Source organism: Oreochromis aureus, linkage group 3 (genome assembly GCF_013358895.1).
Source record: "Oreochromis aureus strain Israel breed Guangdong linkage group 3, ZZ_aureus, whole genome shotgun sequence".
In the NCBI taxonomy this organism is placed as follows: domain Eukaryota; kingdom Metazoa; phylum Chordata; class Actinopteri; order Cichliformes; family Cichlidae; genus Oreochromis; species Oreochromis aureus.
The window spans coordinates 98,623,213-98,651,100 of record NC_052944.1 but is presented as its reverse complement, the minus strand read 5'-3'; the positions used below and the strand labels follow the sequence as shown (position 1 = coordinate 98,651,100).

Below are 27,888 nucleotides of genomic sequence, written 5' to 3'. Positions count from 1 at the left end.
ATTTATCCAGGAAAACACAAACATGTAAAGGAGTCATCACAGCTCTCTGACCTCGTTGGTTTGTTACAAATTAATTTTCATTTCCTCTCAGCTCACAAACACAGAAAATCAACCAGAATCAACACTGATTATAATGTCAGTGCAGAAATATTTCTGTTACTCAGTGAGTTCAGCTCTCTGACCTCGTTGGTCCAGGTTCAGCACTGAAGTCTGGAGTGTTTCCTTTGGACCGGTCACTCCTCACAGACGGACAGCTGGATCCTGCAGACTCTGCTCTGTCCTCCTCTTCCTCCATCATCATCTTCAGTCAGTCTGAGAGGTAAACCACAAACACTCAGTGAGTTCACATTAACAGGAGTAGCTGAGTTACAGTCGCTGACCTCTGACCTGTCATGTAACCTAGAAACCAGGTCACATGATCCACATCAGGGACACAGAAACCTGATCTCACCTGCTGACTCTGACATTTAAGACCTTCCAATAACAAAACACAAAAAGCATAAATGGACAGAACATTAGCAACAGCTCTGAGTCTGATGCAGTCAGCTCACTGTAAACTCCGACTTCAGGATGAATTAAAGCTCTTTTATGGTCACTCAGACACTTTAGGATCACATGATGTTTACACATGATATCTGTGACTGTCCTAGTGAACTTCATGTTGATGCAGATCTCAGCTCCACATCAGCTCTGCTGAATTACGTAAAGTTTATCTGACATCAGGAATCAGACGCTTCCATGAACACACCTCCATGTTTCTCTTTCTCTGACACACTGAATTCAAACAGGAAACAAGGATGAACTTGGAGCTCCTGCAGGCTCTGACTTTATTCCTGGAGACGCATGAATCACATGTTTAATCCACATTTGGACTGTTTTATCTCCTCAGTTTGAATTGAAGATGTTTAATCATGAGTGAAACTAACAAATCAGCTGACAGCTGTAATCAGCACCAATCAGCTGTCAGAGAGACTCATTCACATGCAGCTCAAACTCTTCTTTGCTGAATTGGAGAATTTTGTTTCTGTGACTGTTAGTGGTGCAACGGATCAAGAATCTCACGGTTCGGATCGGATCAATTTTTGGATCAGCAAAAATAGAAAAAAAAGACAAAAATTCTACTCGCCGTTTACTTATTTAAGTATTTTTTGTCTATTCAAAACATTCAACTGAAGACTGATTCCACGCACTTATACAAAAACACATTAAGGTGCAATATGGACACAGGGTTCGTACGCTTTTTTCAGGGTCAAATTCAAGCACTTTTTAAGCACTTTCAAGATCCGTTTTTAAGCTTTTCCAGCACGCCCCCCTGCCAAAAAAAAGAATGCCTGTTTCAATTTGCATCACCTCAGTAAGACCATGTGAAAAGACACCTTAGCTCCCCTTTTGTTCAGACATAAAACGCACCACACACAAAAATACTGCAAAAGGGCGGTCACCTTATATACATAGTGTATAAACTCAAAATGCACATTTCACTTAAAAATTAAGATGTGCAAATGTGAACAAATCAACTTGCTACAGATATTCTTCTCCTGTTGAAAAAAAATAATAAAGAAAAACGAAAAATAAAGAAATAAGTCTTCTGATCAGATATTGATGCTTCTTTCCTGTGTGACAAAAAAATAGGAGACAGATGTTTGTTTTTTTAAGTTAATTCCCAATAAAACTGTTTTGTTGCTAACTACATTGCTGTCTGTATTATTCCTGAAGTCCTAAATGATCACCTTTAAAGTGTTTGTGCTAATAACATCAAGTCAGACAGGCATGGAGAACAGCACTGACTGTTTAAGTAGTTTAATGTGTAGGTGGCGATAAACACATTTGAACCTTGGTAGCACAGAAACAAGAGGCTATTCTTTGTGACCATATGGATCACTCATATTACCATTATTTCACCCAAAGGCACCAAGTTAATACTCAAAAACCTGCAGCAATACACACAAATATAAACAGTACTTGGTGACAACTTTGCTTTTAGCCGTTAACCCTCTGGGGTCCAGGGTATAATTGGCCGTTTTCGACTACTTTTGATTTGGCCTCTATATTTCACCATTAAAAACTGTTTATCTTGCCAAACTGTTATTTACTCATTTTGACATAATGTGTCAGCACAATTTATCTAAATTCAGACAAAATTTAAAATACAAGTAGAAAGTGGTATTTTTGACTGTAAAACCCACAAGCATGTTTAACGAATCATTTTCATAACTTGAAATGCAAATAGAAATTGGACATTTTTAAAAAATATGAACAAGTTTTGCAAACAACAAAGTTACATTGGTACTATTTACCTAAAAATGCAGCCAAGGCTCAGACGTTTTTTATATAACCATTCAAAACTATTTACAGAACAATCAGGTGCTCTTCGTCAAATAAGAAGGCACACAAATTATTTATGCAACTCCAAAAAGTAGTTTGTGTTCACTATAACACAGATGAGAACAGCACAGGGATAAACCTGCAGGTCTGACAGCAGGTGTGTCACTCAGCGTTTACACTGCAATCTGCCTTTGGTGGCTTTTTTGCAGCAACTGTAACGTTCACTAGTAGAACTGGCACACAAAACAAAACGACTACACTACACACTAACTACACAAGACAACACACTAACTTCAGACTCCAAACACGATAAACGTCACAAATCTCGTATCAAAACTCTCTCTCTCTTTATCGCTCACTCGCTCTCTCTCTTCCCAACAACCAAATATCACATGTTGCCGTATCATTTTTTGATTGGTCGACATGGTACATTTTCCACCAATAGGGAAGGAGTGTTTTTCTTTTTTCACTCACAAGCAAAGCGTCTTTGCTAGCGCTCTCCATAAAAACGCCGTTTTACCGTTTCTTCCCGGAGTAAACGCCACTGTTGTACCTATCAACACAATTAAAACTGGTATATAGCTTGAAGTCCGCACATTCGACCCAAGTTGAAATGGAGACTCTGGGTCCGTCGACCCCAGAGGGTTAATCAGAAAGCCTTAAGTTAGCTAGTTATGTATCGGGCTAATGTTTAAAGCTTTCACTTGAGTAAATTAACTCATATTACTGCTAAGTAATATTCCGTAATAGCGCTGCCATACTGCATCACACTCAGTGCATTTCAATCATTTCTGCAGCGAGTTTGACAGCTAGCAAAACAATAATCATATTTTTTTTTTTTTAAATAGCATGTGTAACGACGCGCGTACTGGAAAATTATTTACTAGGACTCACCTATCATGCGACCAGAGAGCGCAAACTCCGCCATTGTTGTTTTCCATCATTAAAAGCATTAAAACAGCAGCCTACAGATATGTTAGCGCACTCATCCCCGACTGTCCGAGGGAGGGCGGGGTCATATTGAAACAGACGCAAGGCAGCCCAGGTGGGGAAATTTTGCTTTTGCTTTTTGCAACTCATTTTATTTCTCTATCTGATAAGAAAACTATTCAATCAGATAGCTATTTATTGTGAATGAAATACAGTTACATTTTCAAGCACTTTTAAGCACCACATCTGAAATTCAAGCACTTTCCAAACCTTGAAAAGAGGACATTAGAATTCAAGTACTTTCCAGGATTTCAAGCACCCGTACGAACCCTGTGGACATTATGGACCATGCTGGGCAGCCTCTGCATCCTCTGCACACAGCCATAAACAACCAGAGGAGTCTGTTCAGTGACAGGTTGCTTCTCCCAAAGTCAAGGACCAGCAGACTTAAAAAGTTCTTTGTCCCACACGCCAAAAAACTGTTTAACTCCTCGCTGGAGGGGAAACGGGGACAGAGGAGGGGTAACAAGTAGCTGTAGTGCCTTTTCACTGTGCAGTAGTTTTTGTTAATATCCAACGGTGCAATAGACTCACAATACTTAAAATGTGCCGTTCCCTTGTATTCTTATTCCTATTTATTCTATTTATCCCGTTTGTATTCTCTGTATTTATAAATGTGTATATTTGGTATATTTCTGAACAGAAGATGTCTGGGACAGTTCAGCTACCACTGACCATAACTACCGCTTGACAGACTGACCACGCCACCATACACATACTTTTTTTTTCTTTTTCAAATCTTCGGATCACGTGCGTACCCAACCGTCGAGTGGGATCGGTTCGGATTTCGGATCAACTGTGATCCATTGCACCACTAATGACTGTGTGAAACTCTGATCCACAGCAGAAGAGTTCACCTGATGTTCACATGAAGTGGATCCAGAGTGAAAACTTCTCAGTGTAGAAACACTTTGGAGACCTTATCATTGCTCCCATGCTGTCCTGACTCAGACCATTTACTTGTTGCTTAGTTTTATACATTTGTGCACACAGGAAGGTTTTTGAAAGAGAAAATTATCAGCAACTTAAACCGAGTCTTGTCTCCAAAGTTCCACACACATCACTGTGTTTCCCTGTTGCACTGACATTTGTGGCAAGTGGAATAATACCATACAAAAACTATTACAACTGCACACATGTTTAAATCTTGGTTTATAACAGCACACACACTCATCACACTTTTTTCTGATCTAACCAATCAGATCACTGCATTTGGCAACCACTGTGGCACATGTGGCACTCATAGCTCAAATCAAACGCCTGTAGTAAATATACAACAACATGGAAATAGTAAAAAATGCTGTTTTACTCGGACACACAGCTGGAGCTGCTCCGGCACACTCAGCTCTCTGAAAGGATTCCTCTGCCCGCTCAGATGTTTATCTATCTTAATATTTAATATTTAATCTTAATTAAGATCCAAACTCTGCTAACAAGAGTTCAAACTAGAGTAAACTAAACTCCTCACTGACATCCTGAAATATGAGCCAAAGCTTTAACTCCTGGATCTAACCCTGATACTCTCCCTGCTGCTGCTCTGAGAACCAGAATCTCGCTTTCTTTCTCCTTCAGGAACATGAGGAGCAGCTCATCATCGCTTCATTTCAGTTTTTTTCACAGTCCGATTGCTGACTTTTCCATAAAAACCTGTTTCTGTGTTTCTAGGTTACACGATGATGTCATGTTGTTTTCATGCAACGTGCTGAGTGTGTAACTTTAACTTTTGATTTTATAATGGATTACAGCTTATGAAAACCCAACATTCAAAATCTCTGATGTAGCTTCATGTGTGTAACTATAGTCTCTGTGTCCCTCACTCTCTCTCCTGCATCGTGTCAGTCTGTGTCTTTGTGTGTGTCAGTTTTATTCTGACAGTCTTGTGTCTCTACAGGATTTTGTTAAGTTGTGCGTTTCCCTGTCTTGTTGTACCTGATTAATTCCAGCTGTTGTTCAACTGAATTTCTCTGAGGAACCAACTCGAGGGATTAATAAAGTTCTGTCTCTGTTTCTCCTCATTAGCCTCGTTACAAACACTACAACTAACAAGTGGATTTTCCTATTTTAGCTCAGCCTGCAAACAAAGCAGAATCACTTCCTGCTGAAGAGACAGAGTGAAAGTTTTTAAATAAACTCATTGCTGCAGCAAAGAGCAGCACAACAGTGAGACAGATTTTTAGCTTCAGTGTTCTTATTCTCCACTAAGTCATTGCTTCTGTTTCTAATTAGCTAACATGAACTAATCTTTGTCTATCAGCAACCAACCAACTCAAAGAGTTCATGTTACTAACAGCTCACCTCTCTGCTGCAGACAGAGGCCGGGATTTAAAATTAACGATGTGACCATTGGACTAGTCACTCCTTAGGGACACACAGCTGGATTCAGGTTCAGGACCAGCAGGTCTCCCATTGATCCTGTTAGAGAATGAAAAATGTGTTTTTCCATTTGGAGCCACAGAAGTTGGTGAAGACTTAGAATGCTGTAATCAAGAGAAACAGGTTTGCAGGCTGAGCAGCAGGAAACTCCGAACCACTGTTTTACAGTGTAACAACAGAGCGCCACCCAGAGGTCATTTACACTGTGCAGGAATATTGATGGTCCCACTGTGAGCAGCCGGAGTTTAAATGTTGGACATGTTTGATAGAATAACTCAGTGACTTCATTTGAGATGCACTTTAGAGACCAGGAAACATCAAACATCATTTAAATGAGATATAATGACATCAAAGAGTTCATGTTACTAACAGCTCACCTCTCTGCAGCAGACACAGGCTGGACTTTAAAATCAATGATGGCATCTTTAGACCAGTCACTCTTACAGGACACAGAGCTGGGTGGAGGTCCAGGTGGGTTCCTGTGAATAATGATGGAGCAGTGATGTGAGTGCTGAGCTGTGACATGGAGAAGAGTCATGGACAGTTAGAGATGGTCATCTCATCTCTGAGCTTTGGTCTGGCTCTCATGTTCCCCACACAGAGTGGTTTTAGAGGGAGGGACTCCCTCCTCTCTGTCCTCACACTGATCCAGAGCCCAGTTCAGCCTCAAATCCTCCATTACTGTAGTCCTACAAAGGTCAAACATGGCTGCATAGAGCAGCTTTATGTCAGTAACAATGTCCAGGATGGAAGGAAAAAACAAGGAGGCGTTTGAGGGCCTGGATTGAGGATTGAGGACCAAGCTAACTGCTTACAGAGTTCATGCTCTAACTGCTAGCTGCTCTGCTAGCTAAGCTAACTCATGTTAATGCTGCTCAGAAAATATAAATAAAATATTAAAGAGTGAAACGTAAAGCTTGGAGTCACAGGATGATGCTGATGTAAGCAGTGACAGCACTGAGTTCTTCGTCGTTGTTTTGTTTTTAAGGCACAGAAAAAATCTTAAGGAAAAAAATTATAATGTTGATAGATCTGTTTATCTCTTAGACAAAACGTAGATTAGTTTGTGGAAAGCTGCATGAAGCTGACATTTGTCTCAAAAATGCACGTGTGATAGAGCGAGATGTTTTAGATATTTGTGCACAGAAAGGTTTTTGATTGGTGAAGCTGAACATCATAAAGTGAGTATAAATGATGAGGATCTACTCAGGTGGGGATGTGTGGATTGCAGCACACGCTTGTGAGTCCTCAGATGTAACACACAAATCACTGCACACCTGTGTAAATGTGTGGATCATATGGTAGCCAGTAAATTACTCTAGAGACAAGTTTGTCTGTTAATGAGCTGAGATCTTTTATTGGGAATCTTCATCCAAGAGAAACCGTCACCTGTGTGCACTGAGAGGAGAGAGAGGCTGTGCAGCGCTGACGTCAGTGTGCGCAGCTGCAGGAGGGAGTTGTACTCCAGTCAGTGACGTAATGACGCTGGGCATGCGTGTTTCTGTTCCTAATTATTACTATTATTATTATTATTATTCAGAGAGTTTCCAAACCATCTGTTTCTGATGTGACTTCATCCCAGACACACGATGACAAACAGCTTTACTTTAACTTTACATTTAAGTCCAGATTCCTACAAACACTCAGAGCCTGAAACACAGAGACTAACTGAAAACGGTTTTTTCTCTTAAAATCAAAGCGACAGCAGAGCGAGCAGAGAAAGAAACGACAGAACAAATATCCACAGTATATTTCTTTTTTTAAGGCAGAAAGACGTTTCCACGTCACGTACAGCGGCCTCACTCAGAGCTCAGGGCGGGTCAGCGTCTTAGTCCAGCTGTGAGTCCGTTACCGTGAACTATGGAGCGGCAGATTTGTGCTGAACTAAGCTGCTCACAGCTGATGTTAGCCAGGAAAACATTACACACTGCTAACGTTACCGTAACACGGAGCTTCACACGGAGACGATCAGCGTCAAAGTTCAGGAGAGAAAAACTTCGGGAAGGGAAAAACCAGGGAGGGGCTTGTGGGACAGAGGGTCCACAATCCCACAGCCACAAACATTCTGACCAATCACAGCACTCCGTTTCACTCTGCTTTTGTCCCCCCCCGCTTTTCCACAGCAGTAAACTGCGTGTCAATAACAGTCAGAGAGGATGGAGTCAGTGAACGCAGCACAAGATTTTCTGTTGAACGTAGAAAAACACAGAATAGATTAGTTTGAGTAAATGGACGGCACATGTTTGTCTGCACAGACCATAATAATACTGACAGGCGGCTGTTTGTTCAGAGCTGATTTACTTCTGCTCATTTTCCTGTTTGAAACAAACATCTGTCAACACTTTGTTTCAGCTCCACATTCATCCAAACATCCTCAGAGTCCTGACAGTCAAACATCCATGATGAAAGTGATCATGGTCGAGTGTGAGGTACTAAACTTCTACTGTAACACTTTACTGTGAGTATGAACATGAGCAGGATGCTAATGCAGGACTTTCACTGCAGTTAATACTCTGAATACTACAGACAGGCTGATCCCAACAGCAGCAATAAACCTGAAAATACATGAAACTAACATTAAAGCAGCGTTTCATCCTCACTGTGTGTTTGAACACACTGATCCAGGATCAGATTCATGTTCCTGACCTGAGAGTTTACCTGTAGACTTATAATGCATTCAGGGTCCCGCAGCAGACTGTCGGCTCTACGGTACAACGGGGGGGCTTCAGTCACTGCAAATATAAAATCTGCTGCCACCAGAGTCCATTGAAAAATCTGTAAGTTTTAGAATTAAGTCTAATATCCCAATACAACAATACCATCATAGAACAGACATTATAAATCTTAGTTTACACTCATGAATCATGTTGTGCCCATTTGTAGTTACAGTTTGTTGTGCCATTCAAAAACCATTATGGCTCAATAGAAGCTCTGAAGTCAAACTGTCAACATGTCAGCACACAAGCTCACACAGGACAGCTTCATCAACAACATGGAGCTCTGAGTGTTTATTAAAGGATCATTGTGTGAAAGACGCTCTAACACAGCTGACTGCAACCTTTAGCTGTGAGCACACAGTGTCTCACATTTACATTCACTTTACTGTCAGACACACTCAGTAACTTTAAACAGCTGCTGTGGTTCCAGGGCTGAACCCCCAGTGTTTCCCCAGATCAGGTCTAAGATATATGCCTGCACTGCAGGGCCCGGCTCCAGGATCATGTTCAGCTATAAATAGACTGCATGTTTTACAGGAACTGTCAGCACTAAAGGAGGCCGACGACAAACGAAACAGGACACAAACAAACACACACAGTTTGTTTATGAAGAAATTCGGCCAGTGAGTTTGATTCAAGCTGATCAATAATCTATAATCATGTGGATTTGTCTTCAAACATGAGAGTGATCCAGAGTTTGTTCTGAAATAAGAGCTGAACATTTAGGTCCAAACATCACAGGAACAGCCAAACTGTTAAAGGAGGAAACTACGGTGGCCTTGAGAGGCCAAATGGAGTGCAACTTAAAAAAACATCAGCAATAAGAAACACGCTGCTAAATCACACAAAACACAACAGAAATAGGAAAAAACAGATTTCCAAGAGCACACGGGAAGTGTTTCTGGGGAGACAATAACCTGACAGACCAGTTGCAGGGACCAAAAATATGCTAAGACACTTAAAAGAAGAAGTGAAGGATCTATCGTTTTTATTTTTATTTTATTTATTTATTTATTATTTTTTTATCGGAAAGAAAAGATGAGAGGTAAGTGTGTTAGCCTAACTATTAGCCTACAAATCCGTCTTTAATTTCCTGCAACTGGTCTATCGGGTTATTGTCTCCCCAGAAACACTTCCCTTGTGCTTTTTCTGTTTTCCTGGATGATGTTCTAGGATGCCCTCTGGACCCAGTGGAGGTGGTGAGTGACAGGAGAACGGCTAAGCTGTCATCCCTGTTGGACAACATCTCCCACCCCATGCAGGAGACTCTGACAGCACTGAGCAGCTCCTTCAGTGGCTGCGGCACCCACGGTGTGGGATCGGAGAGATTTCACAGGTCTTTTCTCCCCACTGCTGTCAGACTCCACAACAAAGACTTTAGCAAACACACATATCCACACATGTGCAATAACACTAAGTGCAATACTGGCTTTTTCAATTCTGGCATCGTTGTATTATACTCATATTGTATATAGCATTTGTATTCTATTTTATTCTATTGTATATAGTATTTTATTTCATTTTATTCTATTCTATTGTGTACAGTATCTTATGGATATATTGTTTCAGTGTATTTTTTCTTAATTTTTCTATGCAACTTTGCTCTGTCCACTGCTGTAACAAAACTAATTTCCCACTCGTGGGACTAATAACGGTTACCTTATCTTATCCTATCTTATTTAAGAAGCACATGCAGATGCTTCTTAAACTAAAGCATTGCTCAGTTTGGATCACAGTTCAGTCACTAGTCTGAGAAGTTCTTGTTGTGGCCGAGTGCCACAGTTTCATCCTCACTTTGTAAAGAGGGAACTTCATCTGACACATTTTCACCCCTTTGAAGTGGAAATGATCCTTTGAAGGAAACACAGGAGGGATTTGCCTCCACAAAAGAAACAGCAGCAGACTGAGGATCTTGTTAGAGGAAGAAGGTAAAAAAAATGGAAAGTTCATGTGATTTCCATGTGTTGCTGCTCTGGATGGTGCCCTGCAGAAGCTGCTGTGCTGCTGATACAATCTCAAAAAAAGTCTCCTGGTACTTTTTTTCTTTGCTGTTATTTATATTCATTATGGCCGTTATAATGATGAGCCTTTGATATTGTCACAGAGAGGGAAACGTTGTATTTTCTGCGTCACTTCCTCACAGTACAGATATTTGTACCGCACTCCTGCAAAGAAGATTCTGTAGGTAAACTGTTGATGGGACAAAAAAACAAATTTCACTTTGCAAAATGTTGTACTGGGAAGCTGTGGTTGCTTCTTAGACTATCATGACCTGGATGACTGAGAACCTACGCAGACACGCTCTGAAGGAAGGGCTCCACACTTATTGGACTAATTTCACTCTGCTTATTGTCATCTAGCAAAGTTTGGTTTAATGTGTCTGTATTGACAACACAAAGCATTATTTTCGCTATTTATAAAATAATAATAATAATGATCATAATAATAATACGTATGTGTTAGTCCCCGTAGGGAAATTTGATCTGCATGTTTTGCTGTACGATGACGTCATCTTGACGTTGACGAGGAGAAAAACTAGTTTTGTCCTGCAGATGGCGATCTTGCACCGTGTTCAGAGACACTTTGATGATGCTGCTCTACTCAACTTACTTTAGCCTGGGTTGGACTCTATATGAGCAGCTTCACTCTGGTTTCACTGTTAAACACACAAGTTTGATTTCACTTGTAAAAGTTGAAAAATAAATATTTTATTGCAAAATTATTTGTTGGTACATTTTTTGAGGGTCAAATATCCTGTTTGATTTGAGTAATGAACTGTTAAGGTTGAAAAAATAATCAGGATAAAATACTTTAAATCAGTGCAGATGTATAATGTAATTTAAATGTTGATAATGGTTGTAGTGGGCTTGTAATGTAAATGTGATTAAATGTGACATTAATGGTGACGCTGCATAAACCTGATAAAACAGTTCTATTAGTGGGTCTGTGTGATCAGCATCAGTGGGTTAAGGTGAGGCCTTGACTAGTAGAACGTCATGTTGGTGTATGACAACACATGAGCCAACATCAGACTCCGAGCGCTACGATGCTAAAGATCAGAAGATCCAGTGTGACATCATCGTTACCTGGCAACAGAAGCCCTCATCTGACTTTATTGGAGGATATTTACAGCAGCAACACTGTTTAGTTTGATATGACGGATCAACAACATGCTGTGATATCCAGTTCATCTGTAATAGATACTGGATCTAATCAGTCAGCAGATATTTTATCAGCTTATTTATAACTATACTAGAAACAAACACAACTGTGTTGGTGATTCATGCAAACTTGCATATCAGCCTTTTAAGGTTTTGTAGTATTGAGAACAAAGAGGTTGTGTTAGGGCTGAAAAGCCCGACTTGTTCTCCTCTGCAGGTCATCAAATGCACCACAGAAGTTTGTATTTGCACAGCCTGTATATGTTTGATGGCTTTATTATTCTCTGTTCAAAGACAATAAATGTGGAAAATGTCTCATGTAGTATCAGCTTCATTTAAAATGACTGCAAACATTTAGAGAACATGTGCTGCTGTTTGTCCTACATTTCCAACACTGAATGAACCCTGAAAACGTGATGGCAGGTGGCAGATTGGAGTCCACATGAAATATCGGCTGTATGAAGCCTGGAAAATATAGATGATACAAATATGCAGCCAAACATTTGTGGACATGGATAAACTATCTGATCCAAAAAGCAGGAAGTGACACAGCTAGAAAATGAAAGTGTGTAACAGCTGAAGTCAAATGTAATGCAGAGTTGAATCTGCACTTGGATCCATGTGTGAAAGGTCCACATGTAGGGATCACATGAGTCCTGATGTTTGTCAGTGCAGCTTGATAACTCCATCTACTGTGGGCTACATATACTGGGCTGGTAGCTCCATAGTGTTGCAAAGAAACTATTCAATGTGCAAAGTTTAAAATCAGAGGCTCTTCTAACATAGGAGCCATGTTGAGTTTAGATCACAGCGACCACCGGCAGTCTGAAATGGAATGAAGCCCATTGACAGCCAGCAGGTCTAAACAGGAACGCAGCCATTTGTATGCGTGGCAATGATGTGGCTGCAGCTGACACAGGATTGGTTCAAACTAAACATCAGACGCATTTCACAGATTTCACAAATAAACTCACGTTTTTATCTTTGAAGATCATCATAAAGTAGAATTGATGGTCCAGCAGACAACAGCAGGAGGTTTGAGCCCTTCTGATGCAGCAGAAACAGGATTTGGAGGAAGATGTTAATAGATTAGAAAGAATTGTACACTGTGAATCAATGCAAGTCTTTCTAGATAGACAGATCTTTAATAATCCCTCAGGTAGGTTCCTCTGGGACAGTCACAGATAGAGACACCAATTCTGACGTCCTTTGAAAGTTTGAATTTTCATCACTCGTCATGTACACAGATGTTAATTCTACATATTCCTGGTACTGAACTCTAAATCAATATGAAGAAAATGCTCCTACTAATCTGCATATATGTTGATATCAAATCCTTTTCCAGCACATGGATAAATCTCTATAAATCTTTCAGTCTGATCAGAATGGGCACAGTGTTGTTATTGCAGCACTCCCTGATGTTTGAAAAGCTAAATGTCCATTTTAAAGTGGTCGTGTGTAGGATTGTGTTTCCTTCCTTTGTGCAGTTCTTACAGTAAACATGTTTGAATGTTTCCTGTTCCCCTGATGCTTCTTCCTGTTGGATAAAGTTGGTTTGAATAACATGTTCTTATAGGTTTCAATGAACTTCAAACTGTGATCCACTTACAAAACTGTCTCATTTTATTGGAACGATCCACATTTGCATCCATTCACGGTACATTTGACATCTGAACACGTTTGTACACATGATGAAAGGACAGATGGTGTTTGTGTGTCCTTCTTAAACTTAGTGTGAATGTTTCATCATGTAGAACTACTTAGAACAAAGTCTTTGGGAACATTTGGAGAACACGTTTAGGAAAGTAACATCCTGGTAGAACATTTTCTTAAAGCAAAGCAGAGCTGCAACATGACTGTGAGGATTCACAATAATAAAGTCACAATACTTTATTATTATGAAGACTAAAGTGCAGCTTAATGCTGCCAATGAATACACATGTTCTTTGTGAAACCATGAGCACAGCTGACATGCACCACACTGACCCCACTCGCCCCATTTCTTCATCCACTTCTTGCTCTTGTGCTTGAAATGAGATGCAGACGCAGCAAAAGTCAGAGGCTCTAAAATCCACAAAAAGGGGGCTTGTTAGATCAGGATATTGATGTGATCCATAGAAAACATGGATAATACACCACTTTATTTGAAGACATCTGTAGCACTGCCTCAGTTCTGGATGTTTCCACAGACTCCTCTGTGCACCTAAAGAAAAGGTCAAAGGTCAGCAGCACATGTAGTTGGGACAATTCTACATTTACAAACAACAGTCGCACAAACTACAATTATTTTCCTCCAATTAGGACTTTTCACTTGCAGAAATGGTCCTGTGTGATTTCTAGGCTGTGATATAAAAACTAGTTCCTAATGGCAGCGATTCACTCAGTAAACATGTGTTTCCTTCACCAACCTCACACACAGATCCAATAAGATCAGGAAGTGGGCAGTATAGTACAATATGTGTTATTTTGTACTGTACTGCCCAAACTAAAGATCTGCTGAAGTGTTGGAAATGATTCAGATGTTTATTTTGGACGATACAGCAGAAGATCAGACATGAAAGTGGAGATAACACAGAAGACCTGCAGCAAAGGGTCAGAGGTCAGACTGGGCCACGTGATTCAACAATGAGCCAATGATCATCAAGTAGTGACTAAAGCAGAGCCCTGACGTTCTGACATTTATCACACAGTTAGAACAAATGTCTGCTGATGACTTCATCTCATGAAATGACTGATAGATGTCAATTCATTGATCAGCTGAGCTGCTGCTGCTGATCTTCATCGTGCACAGAAACATTCAGCTTGTTTCAATCAGTAAATAACTCCCACTACTCTCAGTTTGAACTGTTCCCACTCAAAATGCTGTCAGAACAATGATCATTGTAGAACTTCACAAACATCACGTGTTGTTTCCACATGTAAGATCAGCAAACATACAGAAACTTCCTGTTGCCACACACGGCCTCTAAAATCTCTTCCACGCTTTCTGTCTGAAGTCCACTCTCTGTGTCGGATCCACAGGAAACAACAAGATCTTATTAACATGGTTTTCAATGTGTCTCCTTCCAAAAGTCCAACCAATGAACAAATGTGTATATTTGTGGAGGCCGAACAAAAGCATGACACATTTCTCTGTTTCTATAAACTGGTGTCAAACACAAATATGAAGAGTTTCATTGACAGACTCCAAAATGCCCCCACAGTGAATCAAAGGGAAATCCTACAGTGTGGCAGAGAATCTTAATGGCTCCAACATCAACACATCCACAATGTTGGATCCAGTTCTACCTCACAGAGTTACTAAGACACACCCTCTGCCAGCATTACAACAGCTCCACCTGCTTCACCTGCCTCCTCAGCCTCTGTACACCTGAAGAGAAAAGAAAGGCTCCAAAAGCTCAAATCTACAAAGGATTCATGAAGTTTCATCCAACAATAACATGTTTGCCTTCCACAGTGTGCTGTTAGACACCACTGTACCTCTGCCATTTCAAAAAGAGCAGCTTGCTAATATTTTGGCTCGATTTTCTTTCCAGTTCTCACGTGTACACCACTTTGTGTTGGTCTTTCACGTGGAATTCCAATAAAATTCATTCATGTTTGTGGCTGTAATGTGAAAAAAATGTCGAAAAGTTCAAGGGGTCCACTGTATATAAAAACATGATATTTATCTAATAAAAACATGTTTATTATTCAAAGGTGTTTGAAAGTCTTTCCAGGTGAGTTTAATCCAGGAGGGTCTGAAGCCAGAGTCAGACAGAGACTGTGCAGAGACTGTAGAAGAACAGAGCAGCAGCAGAGCAGTCCAGATACTCTGATGATCCTCTGTCAGATCCAGAGGGACACACAGGGATGATGCTGGACTCTACATTGTGTCTGACAGTGGAGCTGTTCTCAGTTCACTCTGCAGCACTGACAGTCATCTGCACTTCATTCCTCTGTCAGTCACTGCTGGATGAAGCTCTCCTCTCCACCTCCCAGTAACATGGCCCAGTCAGAGCGTCTCTACACACAAGCTGCTGCTGGTTCAACCTCTCTGGATCATCAGGACACAGCTCCTCCTCTCTCAGCACACACACCATCCTCTTTACCATCATCAGCTCCACCTGCAGAGAGAAGGAGGAAGAGCAGAGGAGATAAACGAGTGTTTCCAGAGACTCTTCATCTGTCAGTCAGTGATGCAGCACATCCAGTATAAAGAGCAGCAGGGACTTCAGTGCTGGGACTGTACTGTAATAGTCCAAAGGTGATGTAGAGAGTAGTGGGTAACAGGCTGAAGGGGACTGCAGAAACTTTAACTGTCAGGTTAAGTATTATTTCCCATATGACGCCTAAAGGCGACTTTTGTTGTGATTTGGCGCTATATAAATAAAACTGAATTGAATTGAATTGAATTGAAAATTGAATACTAGGACTCATTGTTGCTTCACTTTTTCTAATCTTTGGATTTTTATTGACGTTTTTCACTCCTAGTTTTAGTTTGGACTTTCATTCGTTAGAATAACCTTGGTCTGTCTCGATGCTTTCTCAATCATCCAGGTAAGTAAATCTCCAAAAGTTGAATCTGTTCATCTGGATGTAGCGTTTTCAGTGGGAGAAATGTTTCGTTACTCATCCAAGTGACTTATTCAGTCTCAGCTGACTGCAGGTTTCAATCTCAGAAACAGTACATTTGCAAAATGACTAAAACCAGCCCACTGGCTTTTGTTGCCTGCTTCCAGGCAACAAAAATCATCCAGAAGGCACATCACCAGCTACTTAGTGAACGAGTGAGGGAAACAAATTTCAACATCGACATGCTAAAATGTCAAGAGGGCTGGATCCGATAGAGACTTACGATGCTTCTAGATCAGGGGTGGGCAATCTCAGTCCACGAGGGCCGGTGTCCCTGAAGGTTTTAGATCTCACCTTGGGTCAACACACCTGAATCACATGATTAGTTCGTTACCAGGCTTCTGGAGGACTTCAGGACATGTTGAGGAGCTAATTTAGCCATTTAAATCAGCTGGTTGGTTCGAGGACACATCTAAAACCTGCAGGGACACCGGCCCTCGTGGACTGAGATTGCCCACCCCTGTTCTAGATGAAAGCACTCTTAAAAAGGTGTTTGACTTTATTGAGAAGGCTCGTCTAGCACAGCACAAGAAGTCTAAGACCAGGCAACAAAGGAAGTTTGACTTACTTGTTGTACGTCAGAAACCACCGCAAAATACGAAGAGTGTCCTCAGTGGCCAGAAGAGAGAAGGATGCGACACTGAGGATGTGGACAAGTGGGTGAAGAATGACAGACTGCTTACCCAAACAGAGAAAAACATCCTTGCTAAAGGGTTGAATTTTGCTGTCACACCGAGACAAATCCCGCTAGTGGAGCTGATCACAGCCACAGAAACAGCAATTCAAAACAACGATATTGCAGAAGTGGAAGCAGAGCAACTACGGACGAAGGTTTCGGCCTGTCTCAGTAATGCAAAGCCCCCAGCATCCAACATCACCATGGAGGAGAGGAAGACACTCACATCGCTTAGTGATGACAACAACATTATCATCCTTCCGGCAGACAAGGGTAGGCGCACAGTATTGCTAAACCAGAAAGACTATAATGAGAAGATTTTGTCACTAGTCAGTAGGGCTGCCACAAATGATTATTTTGATAGTCGACTAGTCACCGATTATTTTTGCGATTAGTCGACTAATCAGATCATGCATCCATTGGACGTAAAACGTACACCTATTGCACCAGCATACATCTGCTCTTATATAACTATCTTAGCTTACAGCTTGAAGTGTTTAAGGTATGTGCTACCTAAAAATAAAGACAAAATGGTATTTTATTAAATTTTAATGAAATTTGCAGATTATTTTGGTGAAGTTTAATAAACTCAGCCGTCTGCTCCTTGCTATCTAAAATATAACAGGACACCGGAGTATATTCTCGAGCATCTCACACTTCTGATAATCAGTTGTCTGCTTGACATTTATTCAGCTGTGTAAAAACTTAACTTTAATCTCAGCCAAACCGATTTACTCAGGAACAAATAAAATACTGAAAAAAGACAAACAATAACATTTTTAAGTTATCTAAGTGACTTATATATCATGTTTAACCTGAGTAGCGAAAGACGGCGGTGGGTTTTGTAAACGATTTGCCCGGAGTCCTTGAACCCCGATGAGCTATCGAGCTAGTGGGTAACAGACATCTCCGAAAACGTCGGAGCACTTTTGAAAATATGTGGTGTCTTGATAAACTGAGCAGATATTTGAGGTTTACACAGTTACATTCTCGCCTGAAAATGTTAAACTTTTACTTTGTGACCCAGAAAGAATAATAGTAATATTAGTTAGGAGGCAGAAGAACAGCACATCAAGAAGGCCCTGAGTAAATGTGGTTATTAGTTAATATTAGTTATTAATAGTAATATTAAAACTAACTAGCTGCCGCTATAGTTGAAAACTGAGCAGGGCTGCGCTATGAATTCTGGGACACAGCATCTTCTTCTTTGGGGTTTAATGGCAGCTGGCATCCTTGTACATGCAGTGCTGCCATCTTCTGTTTCATTCCGTTATTACACTCTTAAATCCTACCACTTATTCTTATACTTATACTTCAAACAATGCGCCAACTATTAAATTATTCGTCGATGATTTTGATAGTCGACTAGTCAATTAAATGTGGCAGCCCTACTACTCAGTGATGAAAATATTTATGAGCCCCTGAAACGCGACCCAGGAAGTGGCTACAGGAAGAGGGTGATAGACTGTGTGAAGCAGTTAGAACAAGACAAAGCTATTGACCGGACCTCATGCCACAGGCTGTACCCAGGGGAGTCTACACCAAGTCTGTATGGTTTAACGAATATACATAAACAGAGTGCACCTTTAAGACCAATTGTCTGTATGATCAACTCGGTCACCTATAACATCCCTAAGTTTCCTCAACCCGCTGGTGGGCAGCTCTGAACACCACATCCAGAACAGCCTGGATTTTGTTGAGAAGGTGAGAGACGTCATTATGGAGGCAGATGGTCTCGTACGATGTTACATCTCTCTTCACCTGCATCCCAGTCACGGAAGCGTTGGAGGTAGTCCGTAAGAGATTACAGGATGACACCAACCTCAGCAACAGGACCACTCTCAGCATCGACCAAGTGTGTTTGCTTTTGGAACTGTGTCTTCATTCCACCTACTTCACATACAAGGGTCAGTTCTACAGGCATAAACATGGATGTGCCATGGGCTCTCCAGTTTCACCCATTGTGGCCAATTTGTACATGGAAGAAGTGGAAGAGAGGGCTTTGCTATCCTACCCTGGAACACCACCAAGCCATTGGTTCAAGTATGTGGATGACACCTGGTTGAAAATCAAATCTCAGGACGTACCTCAATTCACGGATCACATTAACTCGGTGGGCAGACACATCAAATTCACCAGGGAGGATATGAAAAGTGGCAGGTTAGCCTTCTTACACATACGGATCAGTATCTAAGGTTTAACTCTCGTCATTCACTGGAGCACAAACTGATGTGTCATCAGGACGCTACAACACAGAGCGAATACCATCCCCACAGACACAGCGGCCAGGGAGGCAGAAGAACAGCACATCAAGAAGGCCCTGAGTAAATGTGGTTATCCCAACTGGACGTTTGTCAAAGCTGGGAAGGCGCCAAATGAAAGCTCCAGCCGATCCAGGAGAGAAGGACAACCGCTGCCCAAGCGAAAACCATTTTTTCTGAACACCGGGTGTCTGTGGCTTTTAAACCCCAAAACACGCTGCGCCAAATACTGGTCCACCCCAATGATCGGGTCCCCCGACACAAACAGAGTAACATAGTGTACACTGTTAAGTGCCAGGAGGATTGCCAGGACTGATACACCGGGGAAACCAAACAATCTCTGGCGAAGCGGATGGCACAACACAGAAGAGCCACCTCGTCAGGCCAGGACTCTGCAGTCTTTTTACACCTACAGGCCAGTGGACACTCTTTTAAGGATGAGGATGTACACATCCTGGACAGGGAGGAACGCTGGTTTGAGGGCGGAGTCAAGGAGGCCATTTACGTGAAGAGGAAAAGACCATCTCTGAATTGAGGAGAGGGCCTAAGGGTACATCTATCACCATCTTACAATGCTGTGATTGCAGCCATTCCCCAAATCTCTGAATGGGACTCATGGCCATTGGTCAGTGGGCTTTGATCAGTGGTTGTTGATCAATGGTCATGAGAATTTGCATAATTAAGATTAAGGAAGTGACCTCCCAGCCTATTGTTCCTTCACTGGCCTGGTTTCAGTCATTATGCAAATATACTGTTTATAAGATAACGGCAATGCTCAGTGGCTAGTGCATCTGAGGGCAGACCATAGCGACCTCCCTGAACAGGGTCCAGTAACCCTCACAATGGCAGATATCCAAGAAAGGGTCTCCAGTATGAAGAGTTGGACAGCACCAGGCCCCGACATGGTTCACGCCTAGTGGCTGAAGAAGCTGACTGCACTCCACGAGCGTCTGGCAGCACAAATGAGCCAGGTGCTAGTTGACGAGAGACACCCGGAATGGCTAACCGAAGGTCGGATGGTCCTGATCCCCAAGGACCCCAAGAAGGCACCGTTTCCATCCAACTACCGACCAATAACCTGCCTCAGTACTACATGGAAGCTCCTGTCAGGCATCATATCGGCTAAGATGAACAGGCACATGGGTCAATACATGAGCGTGGCACAGAAAGGGATTGGCAAGAATACCAGAAGGGCAAAACACCAGCTACTGGTAGACAGGACAGTCAGCCGAGACTGCAAGACCAGGCTGACCAACCTGTGCACTGCCTGGATTGATTACAAGAAGGCCTATGACTCAATGCCCCACAGCTGAATACTGGAATTCCTAGAATTATACAAGATCAACAGGACCCTAAGAGCCTTCATCAGGAACTCAATGGGGATGTGGCATACAACACTAGAGGCCAACTCCAAACCAATAGCACAAGTCACCATCAAGTGCAGGATCTACCAAGGAGATGCTCTGTCCCCACTGCTGTTCTGCATAGGCCTGAACCCCCTCAGTGAGATCATTAACAAGAGTGGCTACGGATACCGACTACGGAACGGAGCAGTTGTCAGCCACCTCCTGTACATGGATGACATCAAGCTGTATGCCAAGAGTGAACGAGACATCGATTCACTGATCCACACTACCAGGCTATACAGCAATGACATTGGAATGTCGTTCGGGCTGGAGAAGTGTAGTCGGATGGTAACAAAGAGAGGGAAGGTAGTCAGAACTGAGGGGATTGAACTACCAGAAGGCAACATTGCAGACATAGAGGACAGTTACAAGTACCTGGGGATCCCGCATGCGAATGGGAACCATGAAGAGGCTGCTAGGAAAGCTGCAACCACGAAGTACCTGCAAAGGGTCAGGCAAGTCCTGAGGAGTCAGCTGAATGGTAAGAACAAGATCCGGGCCATCAACACCTACGCCCTGCCCATGATCAGGTACCCTGCTGGGGTAATAGGCTGGCCTAAGGAGGAGATATAAGCCACTGACATAAAGACAAGAAAGCTCCTTACCATGCATGGAGGGTTTCACCCCAAGTCCAGCATCCTGAGCAGTCTGATGGCCTGATGGAAAAAGCCGTCTCTTAGTCTGCTGGTACAGGACCGGATGCTGCAGAACCTCCTTCCCGAGGGAAGTAGTCTGAACAGTTTATGGCTGGGGTGACTGGAGTCTTTGATGATCGTCCCCGCTTTCCTCAGGCACCGCTTCCTGTAGATGTCTTGGAGGGAGGGAAGCTCACCTCCAATTATCCATTTAGAGCACCGCACTACTCTCTGGAGAGCTTTGCAGTTGTAAGCGGTGCTGTTGCCATACCAGGTGGTGATGCATCCAGTGAGGATCCTCTCAATGGCACAGCGATAGAAGGTCCTGAGGATGCGGGGGCTCATGCCAAATCTTTTCAGTCTCCTGAGAAAGAAGAGGCGCTGCTGCACCTTCTTCACTGTTTTGTTTATGTGTACTGACCACGTAAGATCCTCAGCCAGATGTACACCAAGGAAGCGGAAGCTGCTCACTCTCTCCACAGCAGCGCCGTTGATGGTGATGGGGGTGTGTACTTCTCTGCACCTCCGGAAGTCCACTATCAACTCCTTTGTCTTTGCGACGTTAAGGGTGAGATGGTTGTCTTGACACCAGTGGGTCAGGGCGCTGACCTCCTCCCTGTAAGCCGTCTCATCAACCTTTGGTGATAAGACCCACCACTGTAGTGTCATCCGCAAACTTCACAATGATGTTGGAGTTGTTAGTGGCCGTGCAGTCAGCACCGCAGTCGAGGATGAGACAAGAAACATCCACGGATACATCACGAAGATGGCCCCCAACTGACAGCGTGCTCAGTGCCTCAGGCAGCAGAAACCCAAGAAAGAGGAGGAAGGCGAGGAACCATCATGGAAGGACAGGCCCCTGCACGGTATGTACCACCGGCAGATAGCGGAGGTGGCTGATACCCAGAAATCCTACCAGTGGCTGGACAAAGCTGGACTGAAAGACAGCGCAGAGGCACTAATCATGGCAGCACAGGAACAAGCTCTGAGTACAAGATCCATAGAGGCTGGGGTCTATTGCACCAGGCAAGACCCCAGGTGCAGGCTGTGTAAAGATGCCCCAGAGACAATCCAGCACATAACAGCAGGGTGCAAGATGCTAGCAGGCAAGGCATACATGGAACGCCATAACCAAGTGGCCGGCATAGTGTACAGGAACATCTGTGCTGAGTATAACCTGGAAGTCCCGAGATCAAAATGGGAGATGCCCCTAAGGGTGATGGAGAATGACCGAGCTAAGATCCTGTGGGACTTCCAGATACAGACGGACAAAATGGTGGTGGTTAACCAACCGGACATAGTGGTGGTAGACAAACAGAAGGAGACGGCCGTAGTGATTGATGTAGCGGCTCAGAGAAGAGCTTGAGAAGATGACGGTGGTCCCAGTGGTAATTGGAGCACTAGGTGCAGTGACTCCCAAGCTAGGCGAATGGCTCCAGCCGATCCCGGGAACTACATCAGAGATCTCTGTCCAGAAGAGCGCAGTCCTAAGAACAGCTAAGATACTGCGAAGGACCCTCAAGCTCCCAGGCCTCTGGTACAGGACCCGAGCTTGAAGGATAAACCGCCCGCAGGGGCGAGCTGGGTGTTATTTACACCCAGCTATATACACACATATATACATTATTGTACAGGTCTGTCCACTTTGAGCCATTTAGGAACCCCAACAATCCAGATGTGATGGTTCCAGCTGTTAACTGGAGGAATTCCATCCAAACATCTGCTCTCACTAAATTCTTCCTCACCTACAGACTGTCTTCTTCACTGCTTTAAACTTGGAAATGAATGCAGTCATTGGTCTGCGTGCTGCTTTGTTCAGAGAGCTCATTGGCTGTTGACACTGTTTGATCAGAGCGTGTCAGCCATTACTATGATGACCATAAAGGTCAGAAACAGGAAGTGTTTGTGTCCAATCCTGAAGCCTGTCACCATTCTCCTCTCACAGCTTCACTGAGAAGCTGCAGCTTTACAGGAAACACTGGATCTTTGGTTCACACTGACTGTGTTTAGTACAATAATGCTGACAGCACCACCCACTCACTCCATCACTCTACTGACCTCAGAATCTCCAGTCTATAGTCTGGATGCTTCTTAAGATCCCTCAGCTGCTTCACATCTGGATCCTGCAGCTTGTTTCCCCACAGGTCCAGCTCTCTTAGATGGGAGGGGTTGGACTTCAGTGCTGCTGCCAGATAATCACAGCTGATCTCTGACAAACAACAGTTCTTCAATCTGTATAAACAATGAAAGATGTGAGTTTATTAAACAAAGTGTGTGCTTGAAATCATTCAGTGTTTCATAATCTGTTCAGAGCTGAAGTTTGGTAGATAGCTATGACATGCTAATCCCATCCAGCAGCTGTATTCTATCTGTAAGCTGATCCCTGCTGAGCCAAAGCACAGGCACTTTTTAATATACAAATTACAACCTTTAATGTCTGTGAAGGTTCTCAGTCATCCAGGTCATTGTAGTCAAAGGAGCTTGCAAAGAAAAGCGTCTGGACTTCAAGCTCCTTTGACTACAACCTTTAATAGAAACCTAAACATACCTTATGTGCCACAGAATGCTCCCAAACACGAGGGGGCAAATAATACCTCTAAAACACTTAAGTTGGCTTTATTAAACGTTAGATCTTTAGCTGGGAAAACATTTTTAATTAATGATTTAATCACCGAGCACAGCCTTGATTTTATGTTTTTAACTGAAACTTGATTGGACCAAAGTAACAGTGGAGCTGTTCTCATTGAGACAACCCCTCCTAACTACAGTTTTATCAGTGAAGCCAGGGTGAGCAGGAGAGGAGGAGGAGGGGTTGCTGTCTTATTTAATGAATCATTTCAATGTAAGCAGCTATCTCTTGGTAGTTTTCAGTCTTTTGAATATGTGGCTTTACAGCTGCAGGCCCCATCCAAAGTTGTGTTTCTTAATGTTTACAGGCCTCCCAAATACTGCACAGACTTTTTTAATGACCTCAGTGAACTGCTGTCTGTGATCTGTGTTGAATTCGACTGTGTGATTATTGTTGGGGATTTTAACATCCATGTGGACATCCCTCAGGACAAAGGGACTAAAGACCTGAGTAACACTCTGGGCAACTTTGGGCTGACTCAGCATGTAACAGAGGCCACACATAATAGAGGACACACTCTTGACCTACTGATCTCCAAGGGCCTGAGCATTTCAAAGGTTACTGTGTCTGATGTGGGCCTATCTGATCATTACTGTGTTTTCTTTGAGAGTAAAATCTCAGCCCACACAAATATATCAACAGCAGTGATCACAAAACGGTGTATAACTGAACACAGTAGTGAGATCTTTAACCAGGTCTTCCCATTAACACCTGACCTGTCCAGAGGTTCAGTCAATGAGCTCGTCAATAGCTTCAATGCTAAAATGTTAAATGTAATGGACACTATTGCTCCCATTAAGGTGAAGGTTATCTCTGGAAGGAAAAAGTCTCCATGGAGAAACTCCACACTGGGGAAAAATGAAAAAAGAGAGTGTAGGAAAGCCGAGCGCAGATGGAGAAAAACAAACCTCCAGGTTCATTTTGACATCTATAAAGAGAAACTTGACAAATATAATTTACAACTGAGGAGTGCAAGGAGGTCCTACTTCTCTGACATCATGATGGGCACGTAAAACCAGAGTTATGATAAAAAACTACACGCGATGTATTTTTCTGAACAAAACAGTGGTGTTTACAGTGGTAAAAACAGCGTTTTCTACAAACAGCGCTAGCAAACACTCCCCGCTTGCCAGTGAAACAAGAAAAAGAAAAAAAACACCCCTTCCCAATTGGTGTTAGAGTTTACCATGTCAGCCAATCAAAAAAATGACAAGGCAACATGTGACATTTGGTTGTTCAGGGAGAAGGGGAAGTTTTTAGGAGTGACAACCGTGACGGAAAGCGGGCGAGCGAAAGAAAGAGAGAGAGTGAGTTTTCATATGTGAGAAATTAGTGACGTTTAGCGTGTTTGGAGGCTATAGTTAGTTTGTTGTGTAGTTATTGTTTTGTATTGTGTGTTAGACTGCTGAATTTCATATTTGATCTAAAAAAGCCGTCAAAGGCAGATGCCACTGTAAACGCTGTTCCCATATGGAAAACAGGACTGATCCACCTCCTGCTGTCAGACCTGCAGGGTTTAGGCCTGTGCTGTTCTCCTCTGTCTTGTACTGAACACAAACTACATTTTTTGGACAGGCACAAATAATTTGTGTGCCTTCTTATTTGATGCAACACACCTGATTGTTCTGTAAATAGATTTAAATGGTTATATAAGAAACGCCTGAGGCCTTGGCTTGGCCTTTTAGGTACATAGTACCATATAACTTTGTTGTTTGCAAAACTTGTGCATTATTTTTAGAAATGTACAATTTCTATTTGCATTTCAAGTTATGAAAATGATTCGTTAAACATGTTTGTGGGTTTTACAGTAAAAAATATAACTTTTTTCTACTCGGATTTTGAATTTTTTTGTCTAAATTTAGATCAACTGTGCTAATATAGTATACCAAAATAAAAAAATAAGTCATATTTCAGATATATGTGAGATTGTGCTGAAAATAATGATACCAAAGAAGGCAAGAAAAACATATTTTAAAGGTGAAATATAGAGGTAAAATCAAAAGTAGTCAAAAATGGCCAATTATACCCTGGACCCCAGCGGGTTAATGTGAGGTGTGTTTCCAGAACCACTAAAAACTGTTGTAATTAAACCTATACTGAAAAAGGACAATCTTGACAAGACACAAATGAACAACTACAGGCCGATCTCAAATCTTCCATTTCTAAGTAAGATCATTGAAAAAGCAGTTTCTCAACAGCTCAATTACTTCTTAAAACAGAATAACTGCTCTGATGCCTTCCAGTCAGGTTTTAGACAGAACCACAGCACTGAATCCGCTCTGACTAAAGTGTTCAATAACATATGTCTGAATACAGACAGTGGAAAAATGTCAGTCTTAGTTTTACTGGATCTCAGTGCAGCATTTGACCACAACAGTTGACCACAACATATTACTCAAACGACTGGAAAACTGGCAGGTCTTTCAGGAACTGTACCAAACTGGTTCAAAACATACTTAGAAAACAGGAAATACTTTGTATCAATAGGTAACTTCACATCTGAGCAGACAAGTATCACATGTGGAGTTCCCCAAGGTTCCATCTTGGGACCCCTTCTGTTTAACATATACATGCTCCCACTGGCACAGATTATAAAGAACAACAAAATAAACTATCATAGCTATGCAGATGACACACAAATATATATCAAAATGCGGAAGCGAATGGATGGATGGAAGATCTGATGTCTCAACAGGACCTGAAAAAACTAGTCCATGCATTCATCTTTAGTAGGCTTGATTACTGTAACAGCATCTTTACAGGTCTACCTAAAAAAAAAAAAAAAATCAGTCAGACATCTACAGCTCATTCAGAACTCTGCTGCTCGAGTCCTCACTAAGACCAAAAAAGTGGACCACATCAGTCCAGCTCTGAGGTCTTTACACTGGCTGCCTGTCTGTCAGAGGATAGACTTTAAAGTACTGATGCTGGTCTATAAAGCTCTGAATGGTTTAGGAACAAAATACATCAGTGACCTGTGAGATTATTATTCTATCATATGTTATCCTATGCCTGTAATCGAAATGAGTGAATCAGTATACTGCTGTAAGCCGCATCATACTTCTTATTACAGAGAGTATAATTAGTATGTAGCTGTAGTTCTAGTTTGCATTATACTGCTGAATTAAAAAGAATGTGAAAATCATTAGATTCATTAGATAGGTTTGTATTGTCCTATACTGTTGATTTACTGTGAATGAGTTACACTGTCTCATGACATTTCATACTGCTGAGTTAAGAAGAGAATACTGTGTGAAGAGAGCACAAAGCACATTCCACAGGAGCTTCACCCCCTTGTTGGAAGCAGATAAACAGGGAGCCAAGGTCATAACTTAGTGTGTGAGAGAAATAATGTGAATGTTTAGGCTTTTATGACAAGGTGGGGGCCACTAGAGGCTATAAGAGCTTGAGTAACCCTCCACCAGTTTGAGATTTGCTGTGACCCTCTTTATGCATGTCTCCCCCATCCGGATGGTTTGTGCTCTCTAAGTGTTGAATTGTATGGAATAAAGAATTGTTGATTGAGCATTTATACACTGAGTATTGTCCTTCCTTCAGCCAAAAGATCAAAAGAATTGGGAGGATTTAACAGACCTCCTGACCCAGTATGAACCTTCCAGATCTCTCAGATCATCTGGATCCGGTTTTTTATCAGTTCCCAGAGTCAGAACCAGGCACGGAGAAGCTGCATTCAGCTTTTATGATCCATATATGTGGAACAAACTCCCAGAAAGTCTCAGATCAGCTGAAACACTCAGTTTATTTAAATCCAGGTCGAAGACTCACCTGTTCTCAGCTGCATTTGAATACAACTCCAAATCCGCACTTTTAAGCTTAAATTTCAAAACTTACATTTTAACTACTGATTTTATCTACTGTTCTGATTTTATCTACTGTTTTTTTAAATCAATTTTAAATCATGCTTTTTATTTGTTTTTGTTTTTGAATGTCTCTATTAAGTACTATGAATCACCTTGTTGTTGAATTGTGCTATATAAATAAACTTGCCTTGCCTATCGGTCAGCATCTTATTAGCCTGCTGTTAGCTTCATTCCACAGAAAACTGATAGAAACTAACAGAGTTCATAAAGAATAAAGAGA

The 27,888-nt window shown here is 42.0% G+C and overlaps 1 protein-coding gene and 1 long non-coding RNA gene across 3 annotated transcripts in view; both read right to left on the bottom strand.

The window, feature by feature from the left end:
- Positions 1–27,888, bottom strand: part of LOC120438534 (NACHT, LRR and PYD domains-containing protein 12-like) — a 68,715-nt gene that overhangs the window by 16,833 nt on the left and 23,994 nt on the right. Inside the window, exons 9-10 of one of the 2 annotated variants that reach the window (XM_039608901.1) lie at positions 23,217–23,390; positions 15,529–15,672 (exon numbers count right to left, since the gene is read on the bottom strand). In XM_039608901.1, the coding sequence (XP_039464835.1) occupies positions 15,663–15,672; positions 23,217–23,390 (184 nt within the window). In that variant the 3' untranslated portion in view covers positions 15,529–15,662. Of the gene's footprint in view, positions 1–15,528; positions 15,673–23,216; positions 23,391–27,888 lie in introns of those variants that run through there. The other variant, XM_039608900.1, reaches the window with a different exon arrangement.
- LOC120438577 lies at positions 171–7,738 on the bottom strand. The gene is made up of 4 exons (XR_005611993.1): positions 7,629–7,738; positions 6,066–6,167; positions 5,611–5,727; positions 171–312 (listed from the first exon to the last, which is right to left on the bottom strand). It is a non-coding gene; the product is annotated as an uncharacterized LOC120438577 (long non-coding RNA).